Raw genomic sequence first — 16,070 nt, 5'->3', positions numbered from 1 at the left:
GTCCCTGGGTGAAAGGAGGACTTCCCTGGATAGAGTTGTCTTGCTGGGAGGTTCTGTATCTGGCTGCCCACCACCATCTTTACTAACTCATAGAAGAAAGCGAAGCAGAGAGGCAAGAGATCGGGGGTGTGGGGGAGAGAGAGAGAGAGAACCTGACAATGCTGCTTGAGCCCCTGCATCCAGCTATGCCTGCTTCCCCCCAGACTTCCACACTTCGGGAGCCAATGAATTTCTTGGTTGCCTAAGCTACAATGAGTTAGGTATCTCTCACTTGCAACCAAGAGTCCTTTAAGGCCCATTCAACAGAGCTGCCATATACAGTGACGCCCCTTCACTTACACAGTACACAGTCTTTTCAGATGAATGAAGTAACTTGCTCAGTCATCACCTCCTCTCAGAAGCCTTCCTTGATTTCCCTGTGCAGAACCAGTCACTCCCTACTCTATGCTTCCAGGAATCTTGTAAAAATATACACTGTGGCCTAAGTCCCTCTATGTATTTATGAGAATATAAATTGAATATAAGAATATAAATTGAAGCACCCAACCAAGAAAGTGCTTAGGTGTTTGTTGAGTGAATTATAATTAAATCTCACTACAACAAACAATTGGGATGTCTCATCTAATTTGTTACTAAGAAAATTCTCATCTGGGTGGGTGGCTCACACCTGTAATCCCAACACTTTGGGAGGCCAATGTGGGACGATCACTTGAGCTCAGGAATTTGAGACCATACTGGCGACACAGGGAGACCCTGTCTTTGCCAAAAATAAAAAAATAAAATAATTAGCCGGTCATGGTGGCACGCACCTGTGGCCCCAGCTACTCGAGAGGCTGAGGTGAGAAGATTGCTTGAGCCCAGGAGGTCGAGGTTGCAGTGAGCCATGATCACATCACTGCACTCCAGCCTGGACAACAGACTGAGACCCTGTCTCAAAAATAAAAAGAAAAGAAAAGAAAATTCTCAGCTGACCACTGTGGTTCATGCCTGTAATCTCGCTACTTTGGCAGGTCAGGGAACTGAGGCTGCTGAAGTCCACGGACTGGCCCAGATCACACACAGTGAGTCTGGGTCTCACAGGGACCAGACCTGCTGACCTCTGTGGAGTTTTGCACCCAATCACCCAGAGGCAGCAGGAGGAGTTTCTTTCTTGTTTTATTTTGTTTGAGACAGGGTCTCACTCTGTTTCTGAGTCCAGAGTGCAGTGGCAGCATCGTAGGTCACTGCAGCCTCAATCTCCTGGGCACAAGAGATCCTCCCACCTCAGCCTTCCAAGTAGCTGTCACTACAGTTGTGTGCCACTATGCCTGGCTAATTTTTTTTTTAATTAGAGATGGGGTCTTACTATATTGCCCAGGCTGGTCTTGAACTCCTGGGCTCAAGAGATCCTCCCACTTTGGCCTCCCGAAGTGCTGGGGTTACACATGTAAGCCACCATGCCCACCTCAATCGAGATTTGTTTCTTTTCTTTTTTTTATTGAAAGAGGATCTCACTCTGTTGCCCAAGCTGGAGTGCAGTGTACAGTTGCACAATCTTGGCTCACTGCAGCCTCTACCTCCTGGGCTCAAGGGATCCTCCCACCTCAGCCTCCTGAGTAACTTGGACTACAGGTGTGCACCATCAGGCCTGGCTAATTTTTGTTCGTTTGTTTTGTTTTGTTTTGTTTTGCAGAGACAGGGTCTCACTATGTTGCCCAGCTTGATCTCAAACTTCTGGCCTCAAGTGATCCTCCCACCTTGGCCCCCAAATCTGTGGATTACAGATGTGAGCCACTGCACTCAGCCTCGAGGTTTGTTTCTTCAACTGTTATCCTCCAGGGGCTGCTCCACATTCATACACCTTCATGCATTTGGCTCTGGGCTGTACCTACCTCCCCTCACCCCAGATTCTGCCAAGCTGGTCCTTAGGACAGTGGCCCTCCCACTTACCCTGAGGCTGAGATCTCTGACATGTTTGTGGGCCTCACTTCCCAGGTGCCTCCGAGCCCCACATGAGCCGTCTCGTAGGGCCAGTACTGCACTTTTGTATGGGGGTCTGTTTCAGAGGCACAGATGGCTCCAAACGTGTCTTCTGCATCTGTAAAAGATAACAGATGTGCATTTAAAGAAAGGAATACATACATATTTAATGATTTAGCTTAAGCAACTGGGCAAATATTCATTTTCTTAAGATGGTAATACATAATTAACTGATAATAAAATTAATTGGGTAAAACAGTCTAAAAATAATGCAGTACTTATTACATGAGGGAATATAACTGCATTGAAAGAGGTTTAATTGTTCCAGAGACTGACAAGTCCCCACAAGCAGCAAAGGAAAGAGGTTTCTCCACCTTTGGAATAAGGGCTCTGAGTGGGCGCTTCCTGTTCACGCTGTGGGAATGGGGTGGGAATGGAGGGTGGAGAGGAAGATGGTTTCTTGCAATTTAACAACTTAACAACGGGTTTAGAGAGCATCCCAGCGTCTACTCCCAACCATAACCACACATCTTCATCTCCGCCAGGTCAGAAAAGAATACAGAAAAGAAAAAAATACAGAAAAGAAAGAATCTACCACAGATACCCTTTTATTAGATCATAAGAGAGAAAGCTTGTAGATGCCTCGTGAACTCACCCCTTCCACTGCTGAGTGCCAGAGCCTGGGCTGGACACTGTGGGAGAGGCCAGCTGGGCAAGTCTGTCCTCTAGGGAGGTCTCAGGTGTTTGGAGAAGGGAGATAGGGACACAATCCTCACAACAACTGCAAAAAGAAGCGTGAGCACGTGGGGGCAGAGGGAGCTTCAGTCACAGGGGAGGTGATTGGGACTGGAGAGAGATGTCCTGGAGGAGGTGGCTTGGGCAGGTGGGCTCTGACTGGCGCCTATGGGAGAGGAGCCCATAGGAAGAGGAGAAAGCAGGACAGCTGGGGTTGAGTTGGGCTGAAGCCGGACCAGGAAGGGTGTGGCGAGAGATGAGGCTGAACTTGTGGGCCGGAGGAGGGGGGTCCCAGGTGTGAGGGAAAAGCAGCTCTGGTCCCACCGTCGGCCCTGCCTTTTATTAATCTCTCTTGTGAATTCAGGTGGGAAAAGGCCTGCTGAGAGGAGTGCCAGAATTCACAGGAGAAAGATTCTGTAATTTCTTTGAGCTCTGTGACTCTGGACAAAGTATTCAGTATTAATGCAGTTGACCATGACGTCTTCTGTGTGCGCGACTGACAGACCAAATTACCTTTCCTTATCTCCTGGCGAGAAAAAAGGACCATTTACTTGACATATTTCATAATCATTTCACCTGCTTGCCCCCTACGGACAGCACTGGTGACCCGGCCCCCTCCTCTCCCATACAATGCAGAAAGTATGTCGTCTAATAAGCCCAGTTTCTAAAGAATGTTTTTAATCTTGGAATAGTGTGATTTTCGATTGTATTTTTAATTTTCTATCTACTCTTTTAAAAGCACACGGTTTTGTTCTAATTCTCATCTTAGCTCATCAGGGTCAGGAGGAAGCATGGACATTTTCCATTCCAGGGATCTGTTTAGCATTTGACAGGCGAGGCCCAAAGAGAAGGCACGGGCCAGAACACCACAGGGCAACTGGGGGCAGACCAGGAATTCTGGATTCAGGGCTGTATGCCCTCCATGCCCAGTGGGCACCATTCTATAGGTGGTGCCCCAGCCTGGTAACTACAAAACCTCAGAGCATTTTTTTCCAATTGTGGTAAAATACACATAACAAAAAATCTACCATCTTAACTTTTTTTTTTTTTTTTTGAGGTGAAATTTCTCTCTTGTTGCCCAGGCTGGAGTGCAATGGTGCGATCTTGGTTCACTGCAACCTCCGCCTCCCAGGTTCAAGAGATTCTCCTGCCTCAGCCTCCCAAGTAGCTGGGATTACAGGGACTCACCACCACTCCTGGCTAATTTTTTGTATTTTTAGTAGAGATGGGATTTCACCATCTTGGCCAGGCTGGTCGCAAATTCCTGACCTCAGGTGATCCACCCACCTTGGCCTCCCAAAGTGCTGGGATTACAGGTGTGAGCCACCGCGCCTGGCCACGTGGGAAATATTTATGATATTAAGTATAAAAAGCAGATTGCAGCCAGGCGCGGTGGCTCACACCTGTAATCCCAGCACTTTGGGAGACCAAGGCAGGTGGATCACGAGGTTAGGAGTTCAAGACCAGCCTGGCCAACATGGTGAAACCCTGCCTCTACCAAAGATACAAAAAAATTAACTGGGTGTTGTGGTGCACGCCTGTAATCCCAGCTACTTGGGAGGCTGAGGCAGGAGAATTACTTGAACCCAGGAGGCGGAAGTTGCAGTGAGCCGAGATCGCCCCGCTGCACTCTAGCCTGGGTGACAGAGCAAGACTCTGTCTCAAAAAAAAAAAAAAAAACAGATTGCGTAGCCAGGTACCGTAGCACACACCTGTAATCCCAGCACTTTGAGAGGCCAAGGTGGGAGGATCACTTGAGGCCAGGAGTTTGAGACCAGCCTGGACAACTGGGCAACATAGTAAGACTTAGTATCTACAAAAACTTTAAAAATTAGCCTGGCATTATGGTGCATGTCTACAGTCCCAGCTACTCTGGAGACTGAGGCAAGAGGATCACTTGAGCCCAGAAGTCCTACGGTGCAGTGAGCCGTGATCACACTACTGCGCTCCAGCCCAGGTGACAGAGTAAGACCTTCTTTCTAAAAAATAATAATAATAATAATTAATTACATTTTGTAAAAAGCAGGTTGCAAATTGGTATCTATAGAGAATGGCTTCTACTTACATAAGTAAATATGTAAATGTCAGTGGGTATTTGCCAGGATATTTACCACAATTTGACCAATGGTTATTCCTGAGTAGTAGAATTACGGATGGCTTTCTTTTTCTATTTTATTTTTTTTTAATGAAAAATGAATAAAATAAAAGTTGTCCTGCTAGGGCTACTATAACAAAATACCACAGACTGGAATGGGTAGCTTAAACAATAGAAATTTATTTTCTCACAGTTCTGGAGGCTGGAAATCCAAGTTCAAGGTGCTGGCAGGCTTGGTTCTCCTGAGGCCTCTCTCCTTGGCTTGCTGACAGCTGCCTTCTTGCTGTGTCTTCCCAAGGTCTTTGCCCTATGCACATGCATCCCTGGTGTCTTTCTTCTTTTAAGGACACCAGTCATATTGCATGAGGGCCCCATCCTTGTGACCTCATTTTACCTTAATTACCTCCTTAAAGACCCTGTTTCCATACACAGTCACATTGGGGTTTAGGGCTTCAACCTATGAATTTTGGGGAAACACAATTTAGTCTATAAGTTAGTTTGAAAAGAAAAAGAAAGTAGGCCGGGCGTGGTGGTTCATGCCTGTAATCCCAGGACTTTGGGAGGCCGAGGCGGGTTGATCACTTGAGGTCAGAAGTTCAAGACCAGCCTGGCCAACATAGTGAAACCCCGTCTCTACTAAAAATGCAAAAAAAAGGCCGGGCGCGGTGGCTCAAGCCTGTAATCCCAGCACTTTGGGAGGCCGAGACAGGCGGATCACGAGGTCAGGAGATCGAGACCATACTGGCTAACCTGGTGAAACCCCATCTCTACTAAAAAAATACAAAACAACTAGCTGGGCGAGGTGGCGGGCGCCTGTAGTCCCAGCTACTCAGGAGGCTGAGGCAGGAGAATGGCGTAAACCCGGGAGGCGGAGCTTGCAGTGAGCTGAGATCCGGCCACTGCACTCCAGCCTGGGCGACAGAGCGAGACTCCGTCTCAAAAAAAAAAAAAAAAAAAAAATTAGCCAGGCATGGTGGTACCTGTAGTCCCAGCTACTCAAGAGGCTGAGGCATGAGAATTGCTTGAACCCAGGGGGTGGAGGTTGCTGTGAGCTGAGATGGTACCACTGCACTCCAGCTTGGGCGACAGAGCAAGACTCTGTCGGAAGGAAGGAAGGAAGGAAGGAAGGAAGGAAGGCAGGCAGGCAGGCAGGCAGGCAGGCAGGCAGGCAGACTTGTTAAAGCAGTGCTCTTACAAAAGGACACAGACAGTTCTTAGGATGAATTTTGTCAGTTTCACCCAACAGTTAATTTCTATGCTATGCAACCTCTCCCAGAGCTTAGAAAAAAAGTTAAAAATTTTCCAATTAATTTTACACACTTTGCATAACTCCAATACTAAGACTTGATTTTAAAAAGAGCACAAGTTAAAGTATATCTATCTAAAATCAAGAATCAACATCATACTAGTGATAAAACAGTAAATCCAGTCTAGAGGAATTTGGATTAGAGTCAGAATGAAGACAAGGGCATCAGTTAGGTATCAGCAATGCTAGCTGCTGTGAGGAACATAACTCCAAACCTCAATGGCTGAACACAATGGAAGTGTATTACTTATTTACACAAAGAGCAGTGAGAATCTCTGGTTAACCAGCTGCCTCCCATCTGGCCACTCAGGGACCTCAGCTGCTTCTGCCATCCCTCAGAGCCACTGCCAGCTCCTCTGACATTAAACAGGAAGAAAGACAGTAGAGGATCTTATGGGAGGTTTTATGGACCAACTGGGAAGGCACCTATATCACCTTCACCCACAGTCCAGTGGCTCGAACCTGGTTGTGCAGCCACTCCTAACTGCAAGGGAGGCCGAGAAATGTTCCCTCCTTCCATGCCCAGCAGGAAGAAGAAACAGGTGATGTTGCAGCTTTCCTTGCAGAATACCCCACTGTTGTCTCTGGGACTTTTGTTGACAAGTCACTGATGTTTTCTGACCTCCTGATTTGCAGCAGGCAGTGACTGCTACCTGAGCACCATCCCAGTTTCAGAGATTAAAAATGTGAAAAACTTGGAATTGATGAAATACTCAATAGGAATAGTAGATGAAGTTGTAGGAGATGCTGTGCTTGTAAAAAGCCCACAGATGAGCCAGGGCTTTCCGGGCACAACCACAAGGCCAAAAACATAAATGATAGACTTAACTATATAAAAACAAAAAAATCCCTTATATCAGAAAAGAACATTGAAAGGAGAAGGGCCCACTGTGGGGGAAATATTTGCGATGTGTGACAGACAGAGAATGAGCAGGCTTGCTATTTAAAGAGCCCTTACAAATCAAGAGTGAAAAAGGTGAAGAAAATGGACAAAGAATAGTAACAGGAAATCAATAAAAGAAGAACTAAAAATGGTTAAATATGTTAACTATGTAAAACTAGTAGTCAAAGAAGCACAAATTAAAACTACCATGTAATACCATGTTTTACCATCAGATTGGCAGAGATGTGAAAATTGATAATGGTGTTTGCAAAGACTGGCAAGTAAAGGTGATTAGCCCTCTGGAAAGGGAAAGATGGGTGCCCTGTTTACAACTGTGGGTGATAAGGTCTTGAAAACACTTATGCCTATTGACCCAGCAGTCCTATCTCTGGAATTTATCCTAAGGAAACAAATGAAGAGATCTAAAAGACATATGCACAAGGCTGCTAATCTCAGGGGACCTTTTAAATTTAACTTTAATTTGTATCAAGTTATACATGCACATGATTTCAAAGGTCAAAAAATTCTACAACATTTATTATAAAAATCAGCAATTCCCTGAAGCTGCTCCCCCAGTCATGGCCCTGCTCTGTTTTTTCAGTCCCAGAGATACTTTTTTTTTTTTTCTTTTTTGAGACAGGGTCTCACTCTGTCTCCCAGGCTGAAGTGCAGTGGCACCATCTCGGCTCACTGCAGCCTCGACCTCCAGGGTACAAGTGATTTTCCCTTCTCAGCCTCCTGAGTAGCGGGAACCACAGGCATGTGCCACCATGCCCAGCTAACTTTTATAATTTGTTGTAGACAGGGGTCTCCCTGTGTTGCCCAAGCTGGTCTCGAACTCCTAGGAGCTCAAGCAGTCCTCCTGCTTTGGCCTCCCAAAGTGTTGAGATTACAGGCATGAGCCACTGTGCACAGCCTCAGAGATACTAATTCAATCCTTTAAGTATTTACTGTATTTTCTCTAAATACCATGCTTATATTGCTACTTCTTGATTTTTCAAGTTTATACATTATATTCCCACCCCTCACAGCCTCCCAATATAGTTATTTGTCATTCTGATCAGATCAATATTTGTTATTTGCTTTATTCTGAATACAAATCTATTTTCAAGATTTTTAAAGTTAATAATTGTCCTGCTTTTTTTTTTTTTTTTTTTTTTTTTTGAGACAGAGTCTCTCTCTGTCCCCCAGGCAGGAGTTTAATGGCACAGTCTTGGCTCACTGAAGCCTCCACCTCCCGAGTTCAAGTGATTCTCCTACCTCAGCCTCCTGAGTAGCTGGGACTACAGGCACACGCCACCATGCCCAGCTGATTTTTGTACTTTTAGTAGAGATGGGGTTTCGCCATGTTGGCCACACTGGTCTCAAACTCCTGACGTCAGGTGATCCACCACCTCAGCCTCCCAGAGTGCTGGAATTACAGGTGTGAGCCACTGTGCCTGGCCCAGTTGTCTTGCTTTCACCATTGGCTTAGTTTACTAATTTTCATCACTAATTTAACTGCAAACTCTTTCTTTCAGAATTTTGAACATATTCCTCCATCATGTTCTGGTTTCCACTGATGCTGTTAAAGAATCTAGTGCCGTTCGGATCCATGATCCTCTGTATTAAATCCACTTTTTCTCTGCAAACTTATAGGATATTTTCTTCATGCCAGATACTTGTGTTCTTTAATTCTAGGTTTTTGAAAACAAAATATCTTAAAAATTACTTTCTTCTTTCTTTTTTTTTAGGACAGAGTCTCACGCCATCACCCAGGCTAGAGTGCAGTGGTGTGACCCTAGCTCACTGCAGCTTTGAACCCCTAGGCTCAAGTGATTCTCCCACCTCAGTCCCCCAGGTAGCTAGGACTACAGGTGTGTGCCACCATTCCTGGCTAATTTTTTTAATTTTTTTTTTTGAAAACACTTATGCCTATTGACCCAGCAGGTATGTGCCACCATGCCTGGCTGATTTTTTTATTTTATTTTATTTTATTTTATTTTATTTTATTTATTTTTGCAGAAGCCATTGGTACCATGTAGCTAAGCTAGGTTGAAGATACTCTGGACTCAACAGTTCTATATTAGGATACATGCTCTAGAACATCTCTCCCATGCGTGCACAAAAAGATATTGATGCCTGTAATCCCAGTGTATTGGGAGGCCGAGGCAGAAAGATCACTTGAGGTAAGACGTTTGAGACCAGCCTGGGCAGCATAACAAGACACTGTTTTTACAAAAAGTTTAAAAATGGGCTAAGCACGGTGGCTCACGCCTGTAATCCCAGCACTTTGGGAGGCCGAGGCGGGTGGATCACGAGGTCAGGAGATCGAGACCATCCTGACTAACACGGTGAAACCCCGTCTCTACTAAAAATACAAAAAATTAGCCAGGCATGATAGCAGGCGCCTGTAGTCCCAGCTATTCGGGAGGCTGAGGCAGGGGAATGGCGTGAACCTGGGAGGCAGAGCTTGCAGTGAGCTGAGATCCAGCCACTGCACTCCAGCCTGGGCAACAGAGCGAGACTCCGTCTCAAAAAAAAAAAAAAAAAAATTTTACAAATGAGCCAGGTGTGGAGGCATGCACCTGTAGTCTTGGCACTCAGGAGGCTGAGGTGGGAGGATCCCTTGAGCCCAAGAGTTTGAGGTTACAGCGAACTATGATCGTGCTACTGTATTCCAGCCTGGGTGACAGAACAAGACCCTGACTTTAAAAAAAAAAAAAAAGACATTTACAAGAATGCTTATGGCAACGTTTTTTATAAGGACAAATAAAAGAGAAAGATATAATAAATACTTATTGACAGGAATGAATAAAGATGCATGGTTATACAAAACATATACAATATTGAGTAAATACACAAGATATACAAGGATGCAGTCTAGCTGGGTGTGGTGGCTCATGCCTGTAATCTCAGCACTTTGGAAGGCTGAGGCAAGAGGATCACTTGAGTTCAGGAGTTCGAGACCAGCCTGAGCAACATCACGAGACCTTGTCTCTACTTTAAAAAAAAAAAAAAATTGGCCGGGTACAGTGGCTCATGCCTGTAATCCCAGCACTTTGGGAGGCCGAGGCGGGTGGATCATGACGTCAGGAGATCGCGACCATCCCAGCTAACATGGTGAAACCCCGTCTCTACCAAAAAATAGATTTTAAAAATTAGCCAGGCGTGGTGGTGGGCGCCTGTAGTCCCAGCTGAGACTGAGGCAGGAGAATGGCATGAACCCAGGAGGCGGAGCTTGCAGTGAGCAGAAATTGCACCACTGCGCTCCAGCCTGGGTGACAGAGCGACACTTCATCTCAAAAAAAAAAAAATTAACTAGGCGTGCTGGTGTGCGCCTATAGTCCTGGCCACTCAGGAGGCTGAGATGGGAGGGTTGCTTGAGCCCAGGGAATTTGAGGCTGCAGCGAGCAATGATTGCACCACTGCACTCTAGCCTGGGGGACAGAGAAAGACCCTGTCTCAAAAAAGAAAAAAGGGAAAAAAAAATTGCAATCCTACTTAAAATTGCAATATTCCACCCCTGCCTTTCCAACTTCCCTTATTTTTTCCCTCTGTCCTTCTCACGTTCTAACGTATTAATAATGTATCTCAATTTCATACCTGTTGTTTATGGTTTGGCTCACCCCACCAGAATGTGTGTCCCACGAGAGCAGTGATCCTGTCTGCTGTTTATGGATGTTCCCAGGGCTTAGGATGGTGCCTGACATACGGTAGGTTCTCAATAAGTATATGTTTGTGAATTTATGAATGAATAAAAGACAGAAACCACTACTGAAAGTTTAAAACCATGCAAAGCAATACCACTTATCATTTATGGATGAACACGCCGTTCAGGCTTGGGTTATCCCTGTTGACAGAGGTGGGGAACAGGATCAGGAAGGGGCACCCAAGAGTATTCCAGTGTCCCTGTAAGATTTTATTTCCGGGGGCGGAGCAAGATGGCCGAATAGGAACAGCTCCAGTCTCCAACTCCCAGCGCGAGCGACACAGAAGACCGGTGATTTCTGCATTTTCAACTGAGGTACTGGGTTCATCTCACTGGGGAGTGCCGGACGATCGGTGCTGGTCAGCTGCTGCAGCCCGACCAGCGAGAGCTGAAGCAGGGCGAGGCATTGCCTCACCTGGGAAGCGCAAGGGGGAAGGGAATCCCTTTTCCTAGCCAGGGGAACTGAGACACACAACACCTGGAAAATCGGGTAACTCCCACCCCAATACTGCGCTTTAAGCAAACAGGCACACCAGGAGATCATATCCCACACCTGGCCGGGAGGGTCCCACACCCACGGAGCCTCCCTCATTGCTAGCACAGCAGTCTGTGATCTACCGGCAAGGCAGCAGCGAGGCTGGGGAAGGGGCGCCCGCCATTGCTGAGGCTTAAGTAGGTAAACAAAGCTGCTGGGAAGCTCGAACTGGGTGGAGCTCACAGCAGCTCAAGGAAACCTGCCTGTCTCTGTAGACTCCACCTCTGGGGACAGGGCAATAACAAACACAGCCGAAACCTCTGCAGACGCAAACGACTCTGTCTGACAGCTTTAAAGAGAGCAGTGGATCTCCCAACACGGAGGTTGAGATCTGAGAAGGGACAGACTCCCTGCTCAAGTGGGTCCCTGACCCCTGAGTAGCCTGACTGGGAGACATCCCCCACTAGGGGCAGTCTGACACCCCACACCTCACAGGGTGGAGTACACCCCTGAGAGGAAGCTTCCAAAGCAAGAATCAGACAGGTACACTCGCTGTTCAGAAATATTCTATCTTCTGCAGCCTCTGCTGCTGATACCCAGGCAAACAGGGTCTGGAGTGGACCTCAGGCAATCTCCAACAGACCTACAGCTGAGGGTCCTGACTGTTAGAAGGAAAACTATCAAACAGGAAGGACACCTACACCAAAACCCCATCAGTACATCACCATCATCAAAGACCAGAGGCAGATAAAACCACAAAGATGGGGAAAAAGCAGGGCAGAAAAGCTGGAAATTCAAAAAATAAGAGCGCATCTCCCCCGGCAAAGGAGCGCAGCTCATCGCCAGCAACGGATCAAAGCTGGACAGAGAATGACTTTGACGAGATGAGAGAAGAAGGCTTCAGTCCATCAAATTTCTCAGAGCTAAAGGAGGAATTACGTACCCAGCGCAAAGAAACTAAAAATCTTGAAAAAAAAGTGGAAGAATTGATGGCTAGAGTAATTAATGCAGAGAAGGTCATAAACGAAATGAAAGAGATGAAAACCATGACACGAGAAATACATGACAAATGCACAAGCTTCAGTAACCGACTCGATCAACTGGAAGAAAGAGTATCTGCGATTGAGGATCAAATGAATGAAATGAAGCGAGAAGAGAAACCAAAAGAAAAAAGAAGAAAAAGAAATGAACAAAGCCTGCAAGAAGTATGGGATTATGTAAAAAGACCAAATCTACATCTGATTGGGGTGCCTGAAAGTGAGGGGGAAAATGGAACCAAGTTGGAAAACACTCTTCAGGATATCATCCAGGAGAACTTCCCCAACCTAGTAGGGCAGGCCAACATTCAAATCCAGGAAATACAGAGAACGCCACAAAGATACTCCTCGAGAAGAGCAACTCCAAGACACATAATTGCCAGATTCACCAAAGTTGAAATGAAGGAAAAAATCTTAAGGGCAGCCAGAGAGAAAGGTCGGGTTACCCACAAAGGGAAGCCCATCAGACTAACAGCAGATCTCTCGGCAGAAACTCTCCAAGCCAGAAGAGAGTGGGGGCCAATATTCAACATTCTTAAAGAAAAGAATTTTAAACCCAGAATTTCATATCCAGCCAAACTAAGTTTCATAAGTGAAGGAGAAATAAAATCCTTTACAGATAAGCAAATGCTTAGAGATTTTGTCACCACTAGGCCTGCCTTACAAGAGACCCTGAAGGAAGCACTAAACATGGAAAGGAACAACCGGTACCAGCCATTGCAAAAACATGCCAAAATGTAAAGACCACCGAGGCTAGGAAGAAACTGCATCAACTAACGAGCAAAATAACCAGTTAATATCATAATGGCAGGATCAAGTTCACACATAACAATCTTAACCTTAAATGTAAATGGACTAAATGCTCCAATTAAAAGACACAGACTGGCAAACTGGATAAAGAGTGAAGACCCATCAGTCTGCTGTATTCAGGAGACCCATCTCACACGCAGAGACATACATAGGCTCAAAATAAAGGGATGGAGGAAGATTTACCAAGCAAATGGAGAACAAAAAAAAAGCGGGGGTTGCAATACTAGTCTCTGATAAAACAGACTTTAAACCATCAAAGATCAAAAGAGACAAAGAAGGCCATTACATAATGGTAAAGGGATCAATTCAACAGGAAGAGCTAACTATCCTAAATATATATGCACCCAATACAGGAGCACCCAGATTCATAAAGCAAGTCCTTAGAGACTTACAAAGAGACTTAGACTCCCATACAATAATAATGGGAGACTTCAACACTCCACTGTCAACATTAGACAGATCAACGAGACAGAAAGTTAACAAGGATATCCAGGAATTGAACTCATCTCTGCAGCAAGCAGACCTAATAGACATCTATAGAACTCTCCACCCCAAATCAACAGAATATACATTCTTCTCAGCACCACATCGTACTTACTCCAAAATCGACCACGTAATTGGAAGTAAAGCACTCCTCAGCAAATGTACAAGAACAGAAATTATAACAAACTGTCTCTCAGACCACAGTGCAATCAAACTAGAACTCAGGACTAAGAAACTCAATCAAAACCGCTCAACTACATGGAAACTGAACAACCTGCTCCTGAATGACTACTGGGTACATAACGAAATGAAGGCAGAAATAAAGATGTTCTTTGAAACCAATGAGAACAAAGATACAACATACCAGAATCTCTGGGACACATTTAAAGCAGTGTGTAGAGGGAAATTTATAGCACTAAATGCCCACAAGAGAAAGCAGGAAAGATCTAAAATTGACACTCTAACATCACAATTAAAAGAACTAGAGAAGCAAGAGCAAACACATTCGAAAGCTAGCAGAAGGCTAGAAATAACTAAGATCAGAGCAGAACTGAAGGAAATAGAGACACAAAAAACTCTCCAAAAAATCAATGAATCCAGGAGTTGGTTTTTTGAAAAGATCAACAAAATTGACAGACCACTAGCAAGACTAATAAAGAAGAAAAGAGAGAAGAATCAAATCGACGCAATTAAAAATGATAAAGGGGATATCACCACCGACCCCACAGAAATACAAACTACCATCAGAGAATACTATAAACACCTCTACGCAAGTAAACTGGAAAATCTAGAAGAAATGGATAATTTCCTGGACACTTACATTCTTCCAAGACTAAACCAGGAAGAAGTTGAATCCCTGAATAGACCAATAGCAGGCTCTGAAATTGAGGCAATAATTAATAGCCTACCAACCAAAAAAAGTCCAGGACCAGATGGATTCACAGCTGAATTCTACCAGAGGTACAAGGAGGAGTTGGTACCATTCCTTCTGAAACTATTCCAATCAATAGAAAAAGAGGAAATCCTCCCTAACTCATTTTATGAGGCCAACATCATCCTGATACCAAAGCCTGGCAGAGACACAACAAAAAAAGAGAATTTTAGACCAATATCCCTGATGAACATCGATGCAAAAATCCTCAATAAAATACTGGCAAACCGGATTCAGCAACACATCAAAAAGCTTATCCACCATGATCAAGTGGGCTTCATCCCTGGGATGCAAGGCTGGTCCAACATTCACAAATCAATAAACATAATCCAGCATATAAACAGAACCAAAGACAAGAACCACATGATTATCTCAATAGATGCAGAAAAGGCTTTTGACAAAATTCAACAGCCCTTCATGCTAAAAACGCTCAATAAATTCGGTATTGATGGAACGTACCTCAAAATAATAAGAGCTATTTATGACAAACCCACAGCCAATATCATACTGAATGGGCAAAAACTGGAAAAATTCCCTTTGAAAACTGGCACAAGACAGGGATGCCCTCTCTCACCACTCCTATTCAACATAGTGTTGGAAGTTCTGGCTAGGGCAATTAGGCAAGAGAAAGAAATCAAGGGTATTCAGTTAGGAAAAGAAGAAGTCAAACTGTCCCTGTTTGCAGATGACATGATTGTATATTTAGAAAACCCCATTGTCTCAGCCCAAAATCTCCTTAAGCTGATAAGCAACTTCAGCAAAGTCTCAGGATACAAAATTAATGTGCAAAAATCACAAGCATTCTTATACACCAGTAACAGACAAACAGAGAGCCAAATCAGGAATGAACTTCCATTCACAATTGCTTCAAAGAGAATAAAATACCTAGGAATCCAACTTACAAGGGATGTAAAGGACCTCTTCAAGGAGAACTACAAACCACTGCTCAGTGCAATAAGAGGACACAAACAAATGGAAGAACATACCATGCTCATGGATAGGAAGAATCAATATCGTGAAAATGGCCATACTGCCCAAGGTAATTTATAGATTCAATGCCATCCCCATCAAGCTACCAATGAGTTTCTTCACAGAATTGGAAAAAACTGCTTTAAAGTTCATATGGAACCAAAAAAGAGCCCGCATCTCCAAGACAATCCTAAGTCAAAAGAACAAAGCTGGAGGCATCACGCTATCTGACTTCAAACTATACTACAAGGCTACAGTAACCAAAACAGCATGGTACTGGTACCAAAACAGAGATATAGACCAATGGAACAGAACAGAGTCCTCAGAAATAATACCACACATCTACAGCCATCTGATCTTTGACAAACCTGAGAGAAACAAGAAATGGGGAAAGGATTCCCTATTTAATAAATGGTGCTGGGAAAATTGGCTAGCCATAAGTAGAAAGCTGAAACTGGATCCTTTCCTTACTCCTTATATGAAAATTAATTCAAGATGGATTAGAGACTTAAATGTTAGACCTAATACCATAAAAATCCTAGAGGAAAACCTAGGTAGTACCATTCAGGACATAGGCATGGGCAAAGACTTCATGTCTAAAACACCAAAAGCAACGGCAGCAAAAGCCAAAATTGACAAATGGGATCTCATTAAATTAAAGAGCTTCTGCACAGCAAAAGAAACTACCATCAGAGT

At 44.5% G+C, this 16,070-nt stretch overlaps 1 protein-coding gene across 4 annotated transcripts in view; it reads left to right on the top strand.

Moving 5' to 3' along the window:
• The window catches only part of LOC114672761 (uncharacterized), a 75,542-nt gene that overhangs the window by 34,640 nt on the left and 24,832 nt on the right, over positions 1-16,070 (top strand). For all 4 annotated transcript variants that reach the window (XR_013404683.1, XR_013404682.1, XR_003723211.2 and 1 more), the window contains one exon: positions 1,673-1,790. Coding sequence is in view for 1 of the 4 variants with exons in the window: in XM_077965696.1 (XP_077821822.1) it covers positions 1,673-1,790 (118 nt within the window). In the remaining 3 variants the exon portion in view is untranslated. The remainder of the gene's footprint in view (positions 1-1,672; positions 1,791-16,070) is intronic.

This window comes from Macaca mulatta, chromosome 15, assembly GCF_049350105.2.
Source record: "Macaca mulatta isolate MMU2019108-1 chromosome 15, T2T-MMU8v2.0, whole genome shotgun sequence".
Taxonomy (NCBI): domain Eukaryota; kingdom Metazoa; phylum Chordata; class Mammalia; order Primates; family Cercopithecidae; genus Macaca; species Macaca mulatta.
The sequence above is the reverse complement of the archived record's forward strand: the minus strand, read 5'-3'. Positions and strand labels throughout refer to the sequence as shown.